Raw genomic sequence first — 15,810 nt, 5'->3', positions numbered from 1 at the left:
TACTAAAAATAAAAGCAAAAATATGAGATCATGCACTAGAGACAAAAGCTAAGAGTGAAGAGTTATAGCAAAAAACATTACAAAAAATAAACATGTTCAAGTATTGTGAGAGGAGAGGGGAAGATTCGAATAGAAGAGTTGCAGGATAAGTCAGTTATATTTACTACCCTGGGAGGGACACCGACATAATTGTTTTTGTCCATTAATACTTTAGGCTATTAAAATACACACTGTTATCCATTTAAAAGACAGATTCCATTTCCTTGGGGCACCTCTCATATTACAAGGATGGAATAAAATTCATTGTTTACCTTGATTATAAATAGATGATAATACTTTAGGAGAAATATTCTCAAGAACAGGCCAGTGTGATGCCCTGGAGTAGTAGGAGCCTGGGAGTGAGAAAACGGATTCTAGTCCTGTTGTTTTACGCCATTGTCTGTGAAAGATACTTCCCAGTCCTGAAATAAAGTTTCACCTCATGTTCCAATTTTACGGTAAGAGTTGAACTACCAGAACGAGTAGAGACCAGTAAAAATAAGAACAACGATAATAATAAAAGAGTTAAACATTTTTCTTGATGCTTTTTTAAAAAAGTTAAAGAAAAAAGAAGCTGGATCACTTAATAGAACTAAGAATTGAATAATGCTTTAGTGGGATTGTTCCTTCAGCGTAACAATTTCTTCCCCAACATAACTAATCTAAGCAGTGCCTTTATACTTTGTGGTTGAATATTATATCAGGTTTGAACAGTGGCTAGTTTCTCTACATGATAAGGAGACGCATGTTTGTCATGGGAGTAAAAAAATAAAATTTGTCTGTTAAATTACACATAAATATAAGGTACAAATGTATTTTTAAAATACAGATTAAAATAATCACACTTGCATCGTGTACATACGAAAATACAGTATTTAATATTCAATATACACAGACACATTTATGATAAATGCAACTATGTGGCAATGCCAGTTCTTTCAGGGTTTTCGCTGTCCCCTGTTTCCACAGATATGGAAACAAAAATGCTTTGCTATCATTTCCTAGCTCTGGCGGACATCTTGAAGCAGTTTGTTAATCTCAGCCACTAGCTCGCTGGCATCCATGAGTTCATGTTTGCCATCACCGAGGTGGCTGAGCACGTTGTCGAAATCATCCTCTTCATAATTTTCAGGGATCTCCTCCATGGCCGGCAACCATTTTGAAGAAGGCTGCACACTGGAATGAGTTCCAAGTGGGGGGCCAGAGTTGGTGGTGGGGTTTTGAAAATGCGTACTGGCCGCCCAGGCCGCCACCCCTTGTGGGTACCCCACAGTCTTGGCTGACAAAGGTCCCTTCCGGCGTTCCAGAGAGTTGGATCGATCCATCTCACTGCACTCAGAATAGGTGTCCAGGGAAGGGGGTAAGAGGCGCTGGAACACATTGCTCATTTCCGAGAGCAGAGAGGACGTGCTGGTATCCCCAGAGTCCTCATCGTTTGGGGAGTCCTTCCCAAAAGTGGAAAAACTCTTCTTCTTCTCGCCAGAATCTACTGGCTGGGTGTCATCCTCGAGACTCGGATGCGGATGTTGCTGCTGAGGCTGTGCTGGGAATTCTTCCCCCGGAATGAACATGTTACTCCTATAATCAGAGGAAGGTGAGGGCAGAGGTGGCATCCAGCACTGGTCAGAGTGTCCCAGGACCCTGCACTCTTCCGTGCACAGCCTCATAGCTGTACTCAAGGAAAGCAGTGGGGATTCGTTATTATACTTCGTGTGACTCAAAATAATAGAAAAAATTATCATTTTATTTTTTAAAACATAGAATAAGACAATTTTAAACTATGACCATGATACTAACCCATTATTATACATATGAGGTGGACTACCGTTACAACTTTGATTTGACTACTGGTTTTATGAACCTGGGATATATATATATTTTTGTCTCTCAGATAAGCAAAGGAGGGTTATGACTCATGTACTTCTCAGGGATATCGTCTGCTGCTCATGTAATGAGAAAATGGATTGGCAACTTACTAATGAAGAAGTTTGGAAAAGAGCTAAGGTGTGGGTGATGAAATATTTGCTGAACATAAACTCTATAAAAACCCAGAGCTGTAAGGGGAAATCCATAACTTTAGAATGCCACCAGATAAACCTTGCATAATACCATTGAGTACCTTCCAGATATTGAGGTCAATCTGACCTATTTTACTTTTAATGGAGGCATTGAGAATATAATAAGCTATCAGGTAATTATACTTATCAATCTCTCTTACAAGTATGCTGGATTATTTATCGACGTGTTCCTTAAAACAGCAGTGCAAATTATCCTCAAATACCAGGCATCTGCAGTTACCCTGTTAAGAAGTCTTTTAGAGGTTTGAAATTCAAAGAGTTGGAAGAGTCATCAAAAGATGAAGAATATGAAAAACCATTGGTTAGTTCTTCCAGATGTCATGATGCACTGTTGGAATGTGAGTGGTTACACTCTTAGAAAATAATCGATGATATGAGAAAAGCAGAAGAATGAAGAGGGTAAAACTCTAAATTTGGCAAATGTGATAACTAAACTACAGAACCACCAAGAAATGTGGAGATGTAAAACATACTCCACAAACCGTCCATCTTTTTCAGTGACAGCTTAGGTCTCTTCAATATCATGATTTCATTTTAGAGCAAATGACCGAATTCAGAAAATGCAAAGTAATCATCTTAGATTTGAATGAAAATTGGATTGATATCAGCCATACTTACATATTCAGAGCTAATTCTGTAGATCTGGCTGCTTAAGAAAGATTTCTCTTCCTCCCAAGTTATTGCTTAAAAAAAAAGGCTGACTCTTGAACAATGCCAAATTCCTGGTTAGGGGAAGCTAGCTGTCCAGTATGCTTATTGGTGTACCCACAGCACCTGGGAAAGGTCTAAAGTGTCTGCATAGAGTAGGCATTCACTACATATTTTCTAATCATCAGGGAAATGCAAATCAAAAAGCACAATAAGAAATCACCTCAAACCAGTTTTCTTACAGGATGGCTGTAATAAAACACAAACCAAAAAACCTAAACAATAACAAGTGAGGGGGGGGTGAGGAAAACTTGGGAACCCTTGTACTCTGTTGTGGGGAATGTAAAATGGTGCAACCACTATGGAAAATAATATGGAGGTTACTCAAAAAATTAAAAAAGAGAACTACCATATGAGCCAGTAATCCCATCTTTGGATATTTATCCAAAAGAATTGAAATCAGGATCTCGAAGAAATATTAGCATTCTTCTGTTCACTACAGCACTGTTCACAATAACCAAGATGTGAAAACAACCTGAATGTCCACTGAATGTTTAATGGAAATGTAGTATATGCATACAATGGAATATTATTCCACCTTAAAAAAGAAGAAAACTCTAATATGTGATAATGTGGATGAATCTTGAGGACATTAAGCTTAGCGAAATAAGCAAGTCACAGGAGGACACATAACTGCGTGATTCCCTGTATATGAGGCATCTAGAATGGTCAAATTCATAGAATCCAGGAGTGAAATGGTGGTTGGCAGGGATTAGGGAGAGGGGGAAATGGGGAATTGCTGATTAACAGGCATGCATTTTCAGTTAAGCAAGATTAAGTTCAAGAGCTCCGCTGTACAACACCGTACCTGCAGTTAATGATACTGTATTGTACAGTTAAAACTTTGTTAGCAGGGTAGATCCCGTATTTAGTGTTCTTATGCCTTAAAACAAAATTTTGGAAAAGATTTATGCACAAAAAAGAAAAGTGAAGAATAAACGTTGCCTTTCAGGAAAGGAGAAGTAAAGGACTTTGTTCAAAGGTGTGGAAGTCACTGCTTTTCATCATTTGAGCCTTGAAGATAATTCTGTCCTTATACCTCATCCATTCTGGGCCTCAATTTTTAATAGAGAAGGGGTAAGTTGAGGGACAAAAATGAGAGCTAGAACTGTGAGAAGAAACGCCTGCTTGCCAGGAAGGCTAGAAATTCAAAGTAGGGAAGATGCTGGATAGTGTGAATGCCAATCCCATGGGAATCACAAGGGCATGAGAGAGAGACAGCAATATTGAGAATCCTTGTGTCATTTTGCTATGAAGAAGGGTTAAATTTAAATAAGCAAGAATAAAAAGATGTTTAGATGTAATGACTTAATGCATTACTCTTTGGAAATATTTACCAACTATCGTTCATCATTTAAATGTGGACAAAACCAAAATGTGTTGAAAGTAACTGGAATACCTTCATAGCAGTGAGGTTTTCTAAGTGCTGAAATAACTATCAAAGTGGTAATGAATTTTTTGTTCCTAATTCCCTGAGTCTCTGAATTTGGAAAGAAGACCTGTCCATATTGTCTTACTCACATCCTTTTAGAAGGAAGGGGAACAGACCTGATGACACCTCTTCATTTGTTTTCTGGTCTTTAATTCTGTGGGAAGGACTTAATTGTTTGATTGGCTTTGTTTTGTTTTAATGTTTAATGACAGGGGGAAAAGGGAAAAATTACACAAGCTTCTAAGAATTCTGAGCATGATCAACTTTCTAGAGAGCTGAACATAATGAAAATAACCATCAGTACCATCTGGGTGATTCAAACAGTTCATATTAAAAATAAATTTGGTCATAGGAGTTTTTAGACAGGGAATGCTATTTTATAACTTCACAGTAAATAAATGGGGCTTTAGTAATAAAAAAGTTAATTAACATAAAATTTTTAAATTCAAAAAATATGAAAAATTGATGAATAAAGACTAATGGAGAGAAGGAGGGCCAAAATAATAGAGATGGAAGAGCAGTGACACAGAAGAGGGCATTTCTTAATTTCATTGGTATTTTCAACCATTTTCCTGAGACTCAACTGTTCGAAATCATCCTCAGTGTACATGTAACTTAGTGCCACAGATGTTCCACACCGTATCCAATGAACCAGAACTTGTTGGCTAGTGGTGCAAGTGGCCAACCTTCCTGTTGCTCCTTGAAAACTCTGTCAGGTGGTTAAATTTCCTCTGGAAAGGGAAAGTCATGGAGAAATAGAGAACTCTTTTTTCCCACAGCATGATGGCCAATTTTGCCCCTGTGCTAGACCTTATAGGTAGGGCAGGAAGCAAGCATGGGACATAAGGAGAAAAACATATGCCTAACATCTATCAAGCCATTGATATGATTGAGTAATCAATCAATTATCTATTAAGAGCCTGCCATATGTAAAGTGCTATGATAGCTTCCTGCCCTCAAATGGCTTCTGGTATAAGAATAATCAAGTGTTACAAATGAGGTCATAAATGCCCAGTTAAAGTGCCAAACTATACAATGATGAGGGCATGTAAACAAAGAAAAAAAAAATACGATGTCACTTATATGTGGAATCTAAAAAACTACAACAAACTAGTGAATATAACAAAAAAGAAGCAGACACGGAGGTAGAGAACAAGCTAGTGGTTAACAGTGGAGAGGGAAGTGGGGAGAGGCATGATAGGGGTAAGGGATTAAGTGGTACAAACAGGTATAAAGTAAATAAGCTACAAGGATATATTGTACAGCACGGGGAATATAGCCAATATTCTATAATAACTGTAAATGGAGTATAACCTTTAAAAATTGTGAATCACTATATTGTATGTCTATAACTTATATAATATTGTACAGCAACTCTACTTCAGTAAAAATAAAATTTGAAAAAAGAAAAGAAAAAAGAGTAGAGGCGGATGATGCTGAAGTAGTTAAAGAAAGAGCAGCTTGAAACAAACTTTGAGAGATGAATAGAAGACAAAGTGAAGAGAAGCCAGTTTTTCAGGTAGAAAGGTGACATGAGCAAAGGATTGGTGTGTCACGTGAAGAGATGGCTCTGCCTATTGCAAAAGATAAAAAAAAAAAAAAGTTAATAAGCTAGGAGTGGATTTCATTGGCCTTGGAATGCCCAGATAAATAGCTGAATTAGGTGTTTCCAGGCAACAAAAGTCAATTATTGCTTTTGAAACAAAAAGTATAAATTAAAATGTTCTGAAAAAGTTGTTCAAGCTGTATGAAAGAAAGATTTGGCAAGGAAAGAAGCTACTGGAGAGTGAATATCAATTCATGTGCTGGTACAGAAAACCAGCCATGGAAGAAAGGCCAGAAGTAGGATACCAGCCATGAGAATGATGAGGACATAGAATTAAAGACAAATGTTTGAATTAAGTAATCACAGATGACACAATGATAAAAAAATGGAATGCGCCCAGTCAAGGAGGAGTATCACAAGAACATCCTGGTGCAGCTGACACTTTGGGAAAAGCGAGATTTTGCAAGCGTATATGTAGTGTTGTGGTTCAAAGTTGACTGAGTAAGGAAGAAAGTATGTTGACAAACGTGAGCCAACAGACAAAAATGTGCGCTGACTTTACTGCTCAGAATGCAGGATCCTCCTGTGGGAATTAATAGCATGAATGACCAGAAATGACCCTGTTGGCAGGCAAAGCAACATAACATAATCTATATTTGATCACAGTCTAATGCAGGAAAAACATTGTTGGAATAAGACACTGAAGTTCTAAAAATATTCATGCTTTAGAAAAACTGTGCTGATTTCTGTTAATGGCATTCAGATGTGGACTTACTTTTTTTACTATTTTTTTTTTCTACTTGGGATATTTCCTGGGAATATAAAGTTTACAAATCACAAATTTTACACCCTAATGTGCCAGCAGAAGCTGCCATGGTGAAGAATAAGCCAGAATATGGGTGATGTATCATCAGAATGTTGTTCATAATTAAGGGATGGTTATCTTTGTACAGATATTTGATTATGCACATTTCTAATAGCCAACCATGCATAAAGCTTAGGATATTTTATGGATCATTGGTGATTTCCTGGTGCTCTATGCCTCTAGAATACTTTCTACAACACCCCACGTAGAGACAGGTTGCTAGTCAGGCAGAAGTGTATGTACTCTGATACAATCTATTGCAGTATGACACCATACCCCAGCTCTCCCACCACACACACCCAGATTAAGTATGATTGTGTAAATATGGAATTTTTTTGTAAAGAATTGTCTGTATATTCACTGGTGTTGGTGATAATATAACGGTGAGCCTCTAACTTTGAAAAGAAATGTAACTTAGGAGACTCAAGTTACTCACTAAATAAGACTCACTATTATCTAGAGTTTATCAGTGTCTACCTGTTGTTTCCCAGATGCCTTTATTCTTTAACATTTATTTTAATTACTTTAATTCAAGCATTAGGTAACTCTCCTGCCGTGAACATAGCTGGTGATGGTAACTTTGAAAATATAGGATAGAGTGAAAGAGGCGTCGTGCCCTTTTTTAAAAAATTAGACCATGATTAGCTATTGAATTATACAATCTCAGAATTATAAAAGAACTTAAGGTATAATTTAGGCTCAGAAATGGCAAGGTTATCTAAGTAGGAGCAGTTATTCTCCTTTTAACTATACTGATAGAATTGTGTCAATGAGTCAACTTTCTACAATTGAAAAAATAACATATATAATGAGATAATTGATATTATACCCATGATGTTATGTTTTATGAAATAATGTAATTTGGGAAATCATCTTATTCAAAATTAGGGATCAGTATTCAAAATTAGAGTTCTATCAGGATCACAGAATCATAGAAACTCAGCCTGCTCTTTCATTTCATGGGTAAGATAAAACTGTTTCTCTTTGAGCACGTTGTCTTAGGCCATAGGTATTCCACTAGGTTTTCAAGGATTTCTCTTTAAATGGGTCTAGGGAGTCTATGCATTAAAAAAAGAAAAAGACACCATGGGTGACTGTAAGTATCTTGGCTCTCAATGTACATTGATTATAGCCCTTCATGCCACTAGAAGTCCTTCCCATACATTCATCCTGCCAGAAATGCAGTATCTATTACGGTAATAGCATAATTAAATAAGCAGCATTTAATAGGTTACAGACAGTAGTACTGTAAAACTTTAGAATGTAAGAACATGACATTCAACATACTACAAAAAAATAAAAACCTGTTACTTTATATTATTCTTGATAGATTAGTGTTTAATGAGTAGAGGGATAGGTTCAAATCTCACCTCTATCATGTACAAATTGCTTGATTTTGGATACTTTTTTTTAACCTTTATAAGCTTCAGTTTTCAAATCTAAAAAGAAAATATGAACACTACTGTTATTACCGCCACCATTAATTCCTGTGTCAAAGTGCTGCAAGAGGTTGTTCAGGTATAGAATTCCTCATGGGCCCAGAGTAAGTACTAGGGCGTCGCTGGTAACCACTGCTGCGACTGCTAGGACTAATATTAATACTGCTGCAGCTACTGCCGCCACTACTACTCCGGTTTACGAGAGAGAGTTCCTATGTACTGATTTCCACTGAATTTCTCTGGCTCTCTGAAGCTCTCCCATGTCTATTTCCTAAACTCTCTTATTTATCTGTACTTAGACAGCAGTTGTTCCACGGACTCAGCAAGGTAATATAGTTTTGTTCTGCCTTTCTTTCATTTATCACTTCACTTATTCATTTGTCAAGTGACAGTTATTTGATCAACATTCCGTGGAATTTAGAAACATAAGTAGCCAAAGGAATATGTTTCTAAGGGTTGATATATTATTACAGTCTTTAGTGACAGGGTTGCTACAGTGATGCAGTCAGTATTTACTCTGCGGGATCTGAGAGTTTCTACTGCACGATGAGAGAGAAGGGAGTCTAAGGAAAACATAGCTCGTAACTTAATAGGGTCTCCTCCATCTAGCTGTGTAGTTATAAATTCCCCTCTTGGACTTCTGTTCCTCTTCCATTTACAGTGGACACATAAAATGAAAGGTGGCAAAATTATTCCATGCCTACCACCTACAAAGATGCATTCTTTCTCCTATTTTTAGTGATTAAAGTGTACCATTCCCTGGTGTATTTTAATCTCTGATTATGCGAGTTGGTTCCCATCACAGGAAATGTGTCCTCCAAATTATAGTCCAGTTCACCACTAGGCACCAAAACAGGCTCTCTGAATAAAAACAACCACCCAGTAATTTTACAGAGTTGCTCAAGAATGTCTTATGGCGGTAGTAGATGGGGTAGAGAGAGAGGAGGGGAGTGGGGTCGTTTTCTCTCCTCCTCTCCCCACTCCTTCCTTCTTGTCCTCTTAAGCTCTCCTGCTTATTCCCTTTCTCTACCAACTGTTTACTATGAATTTTAATTAAACAATTTAAAATTGTTTCAGTCTATGTTCACAGCTAATGGTGTGTGTATTACAGATACTTTAGTGCAAAGAACAAAGAAGAAATAAAAGCACGGGAGAAATTGCTCACTTCACTGGTGTAGTCGATCTGAAAATAAGGATTTATCTATCACCACGCTCTTACCTGCTGGAATTCTTCCATCTGTAAGAAACAGGTCGCTGAATCCTTCGCCCAGCAACCTGTCTATTGGAGAATCTCGCCCCAAATCATAATCACTGTCTCCTGCTTCACTGTCACCACGGCCACTGTCTTTCAAGCTAAATTTGTCCATGTCTTGAAGGGCATATCTAGAAAGAGAAATCAGAGAAAGTATAGTTTTTAGTCTTCAGCATTCGTGTTATCTGAGACTTAATAGGTAGCACGAGGGAAATTCATACCTATAGCTCCTGGAATATTTGTTTCCTCGAAAACTTGGCCTTGGTTGATATTGTCCCTGGTGAAGCATTGAAAGAAGCTGGGAGACCTGCTGGAAACGAAACAGACAGTACTGATTCCTGGAAACAAATCCCCCAGTACTCAAAAGCTTGAAGCAAGCAAATACAGTTACTCACTAGTTCATGCTAATTATCTAATTCTGTCTTCTAATACTATCTCCGTTTTAAAGATTTACATATGCTGGACTCTGAAGGACCACGTAGCCAGCCACCAAACAGAACTGAAACACATCCCAGAGAAATGTGGATGCTCTCATACAGCTGACATTCTCTTTTTGAAAGAGGACTCCTTTATAGAAAACTGATTGATTCCTTCTATCTTATAGTTCAGATTAAAGTGATCAGTTATAAAAATGCATGGAAACTGCTGTAAAATACATTCTAACACATGTAGTTAAAATAATGTCAGAAACGCTTCAAAAGCTGAACAAATACACATGCACCGAGATGGGATTCTGGAGACCCCAGTTTTTTATTTTTCTTAGAGACCACAACTACTGAGAATATAGCAAGCCTGTTTATTTCTAGCTTGAAGTATCATAATCTGAGGATAAGGGGACTCTAATTAGATAGTCCTTTGCTAGCTTCACATTTACTTTTCAATATTACACATGGTACATGCAAGTAAATTCTTTATGAAAAACTTAAGACAGTATGCAAAAGGTGTGAATACTTGCTATACCTACATAACGTAACTGGTATCCTATTTAATTTGCATATCTTTAGTATTGTTACTTAGTAATGGAAACGTTTAAGAACTAACACATACACAACTTCTGAACACTAACAGCTGACTTTGTCAGTGAATAGGTGGAGGGTATGATCTTACCTCAACAGCAGGGGTGGCATGGGTGAGTTCTAATGAGAAATTCTCTGGCACGTGGTTCGATGAGATTGTCACCAAACTGTTGAGGGACTGGTGACTGTTGTGACTCTGCCGGCTGCCCATTTGCCCTCTTTCTAAGGTAGGAGATGAAGAAGGAGATGGTCTGTGATGAGATCTGATGGGCAGAGTGCCGTTGACGGTAGGCACCAATGTGATGTCCCCTTTGTGGATCTGCCTGGAGGGTCTTTTTGGGTGATGCTGGTAAGTTGATTCCGCTACCCTGCAGTTGTAGGATCTAGTGTCTTTCTTTTCTCGGTTACACCTGGTTGCAAACAGCACCATAATAACCAACAACACTGCACAAATTGCTCCTAAGGAAATAATTATAATCATGGAGACATCCAAGGACGCCTGGCTTACTGAGGTCATTGCTGTACTTGTCACTGACTCTGCATATTCAAAGATCATACACTTCAGAAGGACTTTGGTATGCAGCTGAGGATTTCCTTTGTCCTGGATGACAACTGAGAGCTCCCATTCTGTGTAGGGAACAGATTCCATGCTGACGTTGGTATGGATGTCACATGATCGTGGATCAATTACAAAGATATTCTCCTCATTACCTGCTACTATGGAGCAGCTGAGTTCAGCATTCACACCAGAGTCTCTGTCCATTGCCCTTATTCTTGTGACATGAAAGCCGCTTTCAGCCCCTTTGGGGATGGAGATTTCTGCGGTATTATTGCGCAGTGCCGGTCCTATAACCACAGGGATGTTGTCATTTTCGTCAATGATGGTGAGCACAACTGTGGTATTGCTTACGAGTTGCTTTGGACTTCCACCGTCTCTTGCTTCGACCACAAAAGTGATCTGACTCACTTCCTCATGATCAAAGATTCTGAGGGCATAGATGGCGCCATTAGATGGGTCAATGGTTACATATGTAGTTATGGAACTTCCCAGGATAAAACTCTCCAGAATGGTATATGTAACTTGCCCATTTTCTCCAAGATCAGGATCTGTGGCTGTAACAGTGGTGATATATGCCCCTGGCGAGTTATTCTCTGAGATTGCAAATTCGTATCGACTTCTCTGGAAGTGGGGTGGATTGTCATTTATATCGTTGATTTGAACAGTAAAATGTTTTACTGTTGAGAGACTGGGTGTCCCCTTGTCCTCAGCGATTACAGTCAAACTGTATTCGGACCTCTTTTCTCTATCCAGCGTGGCATTTGTCAAGATTAAATAATTGTTTTCATAAGTCTTCTGAAGTTTAAAGTGACCATGTCCGTGAAGCCTACAAACTATTTCTCCATTCAGCCCAGAATCCTTGTCCTGAACCCTGACCAAGGCAACAAAGGTGTCAATAGGATCCCCTTCAAAAATATAAGATATTTCTTCTTTCCCGGGGGACATGAGGTTTATGTTAATTTCAGGTTTATTGTCATTAACATCCACAACCTTAATTATAATTTTGCAATGAGCTGGGATTGAATTTGGACCCAAATCCTGAGCCTGAACATCAATCTCATAGGATTTGGTGATTTCATAATCCACTGGCTTGAAAAGAGTCAAATGTCCTCTTTCTGAATCAATCTTAAAAGTCTCTATAATCTTGGGAGACACATGACTGCTGAAGGAATAGACGATTTTCCCATTAGCGCCCTCATCTGGATCAGTGGCGTTCAGATCTAGCAGCAAAGTGCCAATGGGGGAGTTTTCTAAGAGCTGTATTATATAAGACTGCTGCTCAAAAGCAGGGCTGTTGTCATTAGAGTCTGAAATGCTGATTTTTAGTATGGATGAGCCAGACCTCTGAGGCACCCCCATGTCCGAGGCGGTGAGCTGAAGCTCATAGCTCGACTTCAGCTCCCGATCCAGCTCTCTAACCACTATGAGTTCTGCATACTTCGCTCCATCCGTCCTAGTCTGAACCTCGATATTAAAGAAATCATTGGCAGAGAGAGAGTACGTGTGGAGGGAGTTTTCCCCAACATCCGGATCAAATGCACTGTCCAAAGGGATCCGCGTCCCAACTGCTGCACTCTCTGATATCTCAATCGGTATGAGAGGTCTTGAAAACTGGGGAGAATTGTCATTAATATCCAGCACTTCAACTTCAATATGGAAAAGCTGCAGATGCTCAGTGGGTAGAGTGATCACATCAAACTCTATGGAACAGTTCAAGTTTTTCTGGCATAGTTGTTCGCGGTCAATTTTTGCCCCTATGCTGATTTCCCCGCTATCCTCGTTGACCACGAGTAGAGGAGAATTTCCCCTTTGCATGGCTCGGAAGCGAACGGTAGAAGGATTAGGTAGCTTAACTAAAACATCAGCCACATCCTCTGATAGTCTTGCAATTACCGATCCAACCCTCTGCTCCTCGTAAATCCTGTATTTCAAATTCTTGCCCAGTACATCGGAGTTGAAAGATACCACCAGGAGTGCAAAAACAAATCTAAAGTGCATTTTAGCATTCATTTGGTACATCGGTCAGGTTTATGAGATTCCTCTCACAGAGCAAGTTAAAACAGCAAAGCAATTCCCTCAGCTTCCTTTGGCAACTTAAAGCTAGGCTACATTTGGTACTCGAAACTTGAAAGCGTCTCTTAATAACACAGCACAGCAATTAACAGCTCGCAAACTTTTGTTTTATACACACCGTGTCACGACTTCCAGATATAATCGGCATGGAGTCCAGTCCTTGCATTTGTGCGGCTGTTTGTCCTCTTGGCAGGCGAAAGAGTGTCACGTCCGCGTTTTCCCCCTTGTGCAGTCGGCGTCCATCTATCGCAGGGCGCCGGCGGAGGCTGCAGTGGCTCTTTCCCCAGCGATTCTTTCTCCTTTTCTCCGCTCGGCTGCAGACCAAGCGCCCGTGATTGCTGACTCCAGTCTAAGATCTGTACAACTTCACTTCAACTCAGACAAAGCTCTCTTGCCCCGCGTGCGTTGAATCGCTTCCAGCCAATCAGCGTGCTTCCAAATCAGAAGCCGATGGAGTCCGCAAAGCGAAGGCAGGGCGGATGGGTGGGAGAGGGAGGGAGACGGAGCGAGACGAAGGAGGAGGGTCCGAGAGGCTCCCTCCCTCCACCCCTCCCCTCCCCTGCCCCCCTCCGTCCCCCGCGTTCACTTTCTCTGAGCGTGCCACGACAAAGGAGAGACAAATTACAGAAGACAAACTTTAAATCAACTTCTGGTCGCCTTTATTTATATGGCATTTTAAATTGGCCTGGTTTTCTTAATTGCCCTTTCTTCTTCCACAAACATGCAATCATCTTGCTTTTCATAGTCCTTAAGTACTGGTTTAACTTAAAATACCTCTAAGTGCATTTTGTTGGTGGAGGAATTTAATAAAATGTGAAAACTTGCTTCTAATTATGCTTCTCAGCCCGCCTCCTTCCCCTCCCCCTCTGTAAATACGTGGGGCTTTCTCCTGTGAGCACAAGCAGATTTTCTTGGGGCTCTGTTTTAAAGAGCAGAACAAGAAAAGAGGTTTCATTTTCTGTTTTTCTTTCATCTTTATTCCTTGAAGATAAGAAAGGGGCTATTTTCCACTCTTGATTTCTCTTAATTAGCAAGATTTAAAGGAACACCAAAGCATTTGAAACTAATTAACAATAGAGTTCTACCTCATAACACTTCCTTCCTAGAGTTTGGGCAAAATTGGCTATGATGTTTCTTTGTCCTGTACTTCAAAAAATCCTATTTGCCTTTGGTAACAGACATTTCATGCTGTAGCATGTCAATTTCTACCATAAGGTACTATCAATACGTGGTGAGTCTTCACGATGAATACTTGGGGGGACATGGACTCAGTAGTTTACAAGTCAGATTTTTATGATATATGTATTCTGTATGAAAACACTTTTAGGATATGTATTTTAAAAACCCAAAGCTTGTTTACATTGAAGAATAAAATGCCTGAGCTGAAAATTGCATTTTGTGTGCATCAAAATGCTAAGGAAATATCATGGGAGGTTTGTGCTCTACCCAGGTCACAGAAACCGATATGTTAGTCTTATTTGAAAATGTGATTATTTATGATGTTCTTTCTGCTCTGCAGTTCCCTTTAAGTTTACCATCATGGCTCTTTCCTTGCTGCTTTTTTTCATACCTCTTGCATTATTCCTCAGCTGTCTTCATCCACTTGCATATTTGCTCTTTCACATAATCTCACTGTCACTTTTTTTCCATTTAGTTTCTCCCACTCTCTCTTTTGCCCCCAGAAACATGTAAAAAAAAAGTAATTTTCTGATTTTTCCACTTTGCTTACTCTCAGCAGAGCTCAGCTAAAGTAACTAAGATGGTTCTTTCCAAAAAAGAAAGCAGAGGAGTCGGAGTCGTAGCGTAACCTCTCCTTCTTTTTTAGGCATTCAAAAGCATTTTATAAGCCATTGTCTCCCCCCACACACCCCCAGAAACTAGTGCTGTGTGGCAAATTGTGCAGAATAGAAATGCCTATAATGTATGTATTTAGTACTGGGTCACGCTGATGAACATTCTGCCCCCATGAATAAACTGTTTCACAAGTTTGTAGCCCTTTCAAATTGCTGATCCCCAAACCCTATAGGCAAACTGGGAAAACTACCACAAGCAACTGGGATTTTAGAAACCCATAGCCATCCGGCATAGACCTCTCACGATCTGAGCCAATAATTGTATCGATTCAGGCTTTAGTGAACCCCTTTGCAAACACCAAAAGAGCAAAGAAAGGAATTAGTGACTATTCGAAGTAGGGGTGAGAATTCAAAGGTAATCTAATTCCATTAGTTCTAGGAGAGTTTTCTTTGTGGATTTGGTAAGTCTACCCCCCCAAACCCCAAGAGCAATGGATTTGATTAATGTGAAAGACATCTTCCCCTATGCTTAACAAGTAAAAATATCTTTAAAATCTTTCATTTATTTCTGACAGTGAGCTTGAACAGAATTAATTATTGTGAAAAAGAGCTTCAGAAGTAACTTACTGAAATATTTAAAATAGGTTGTAAATTAATGTAAACTCACAAGGAATGTGTTTCCATGAGGAAATCATTAAAGAACTTTGAATCCTTTCATGCGGAAGGGCTTTGCTCAGCTTGCTCTGTCATCCTTACCAAATATTGCTTCATTTTCAGCTGGCCAGTCTCTCCCTGAGGAATCATATATGCCTGCATGACAGTATTTTGCTCTTGATTTCTCCTTAATATATACTACTCTGTTTCTCAAACTTGTTTTCAAAAAGTACAGAATAGAAACTAAATCTTTCCTTCGAACTTTTGATTAGTTCCAGCAATTCAAAATGTCCTTATTTGGTAGCTCTGAACAGAAAATACTAAAAAAAAAAACTGTCTTCCATATCACTTGGTGT

The 15,810-nt window shown here is 39.1% G+C and overlaps 1 protein-coding gene across 2 annotated transcripts; it reads right to left on the bottom strand.

Annotated features, from left to right (window-relative positions):
* Positions 1-691: 691 nt before the first annotated feature.
* Positions 692-12,953, bottom strand: PCDH18 (protocadherin 18; the record flags this gene model as incomplete). 2 transcript variants are annotated; one of them, XM_082838059.1, is made up of 4 exons in its annotated part: positions 692-1,708; positions 9,327-9,490; positions 9,581-9,669; positions 10,467-12,953. In XM_082838059.1, the coding sequence occupies 4 exons, from the start codon at positions 12,951-12,953 to the stop codon at positions 1,041-1,043; spliced, it is 3,408 nt and encodes a 1,135-aa protein (XP_082694185.1). In that variant the 3' UTR covers positions 692-1,040. The 2 variants fall into 2 exon arrangements, with proteins under 2 accessions (XP_082694185.1, XP_082694184.1); XM_082838058.1 differs by having other exon boundaries at positions 9,581-9,666.
* Between the last annotated feature and the right edge of the window lie 2,857 nt (positions 12,954-15,810).

Source organism: Leucopleurus acutus (assembly GCF_964270905.1).
Source record: "Leucopleurus acutus genome assembly, chromosome: 4".
Lineage (NCBI taxonomy): Eukaryota > Metazoa > Chordata > Mammalia > Artiodactyla > Delphinidae > Leucopleurus > Leucopleurus acutus.
The sequence above is the reverse complement of the archived record's forward strand: the minus strand, read 5'-3'. Positions and strand labels throughout refer to the sequence as shown.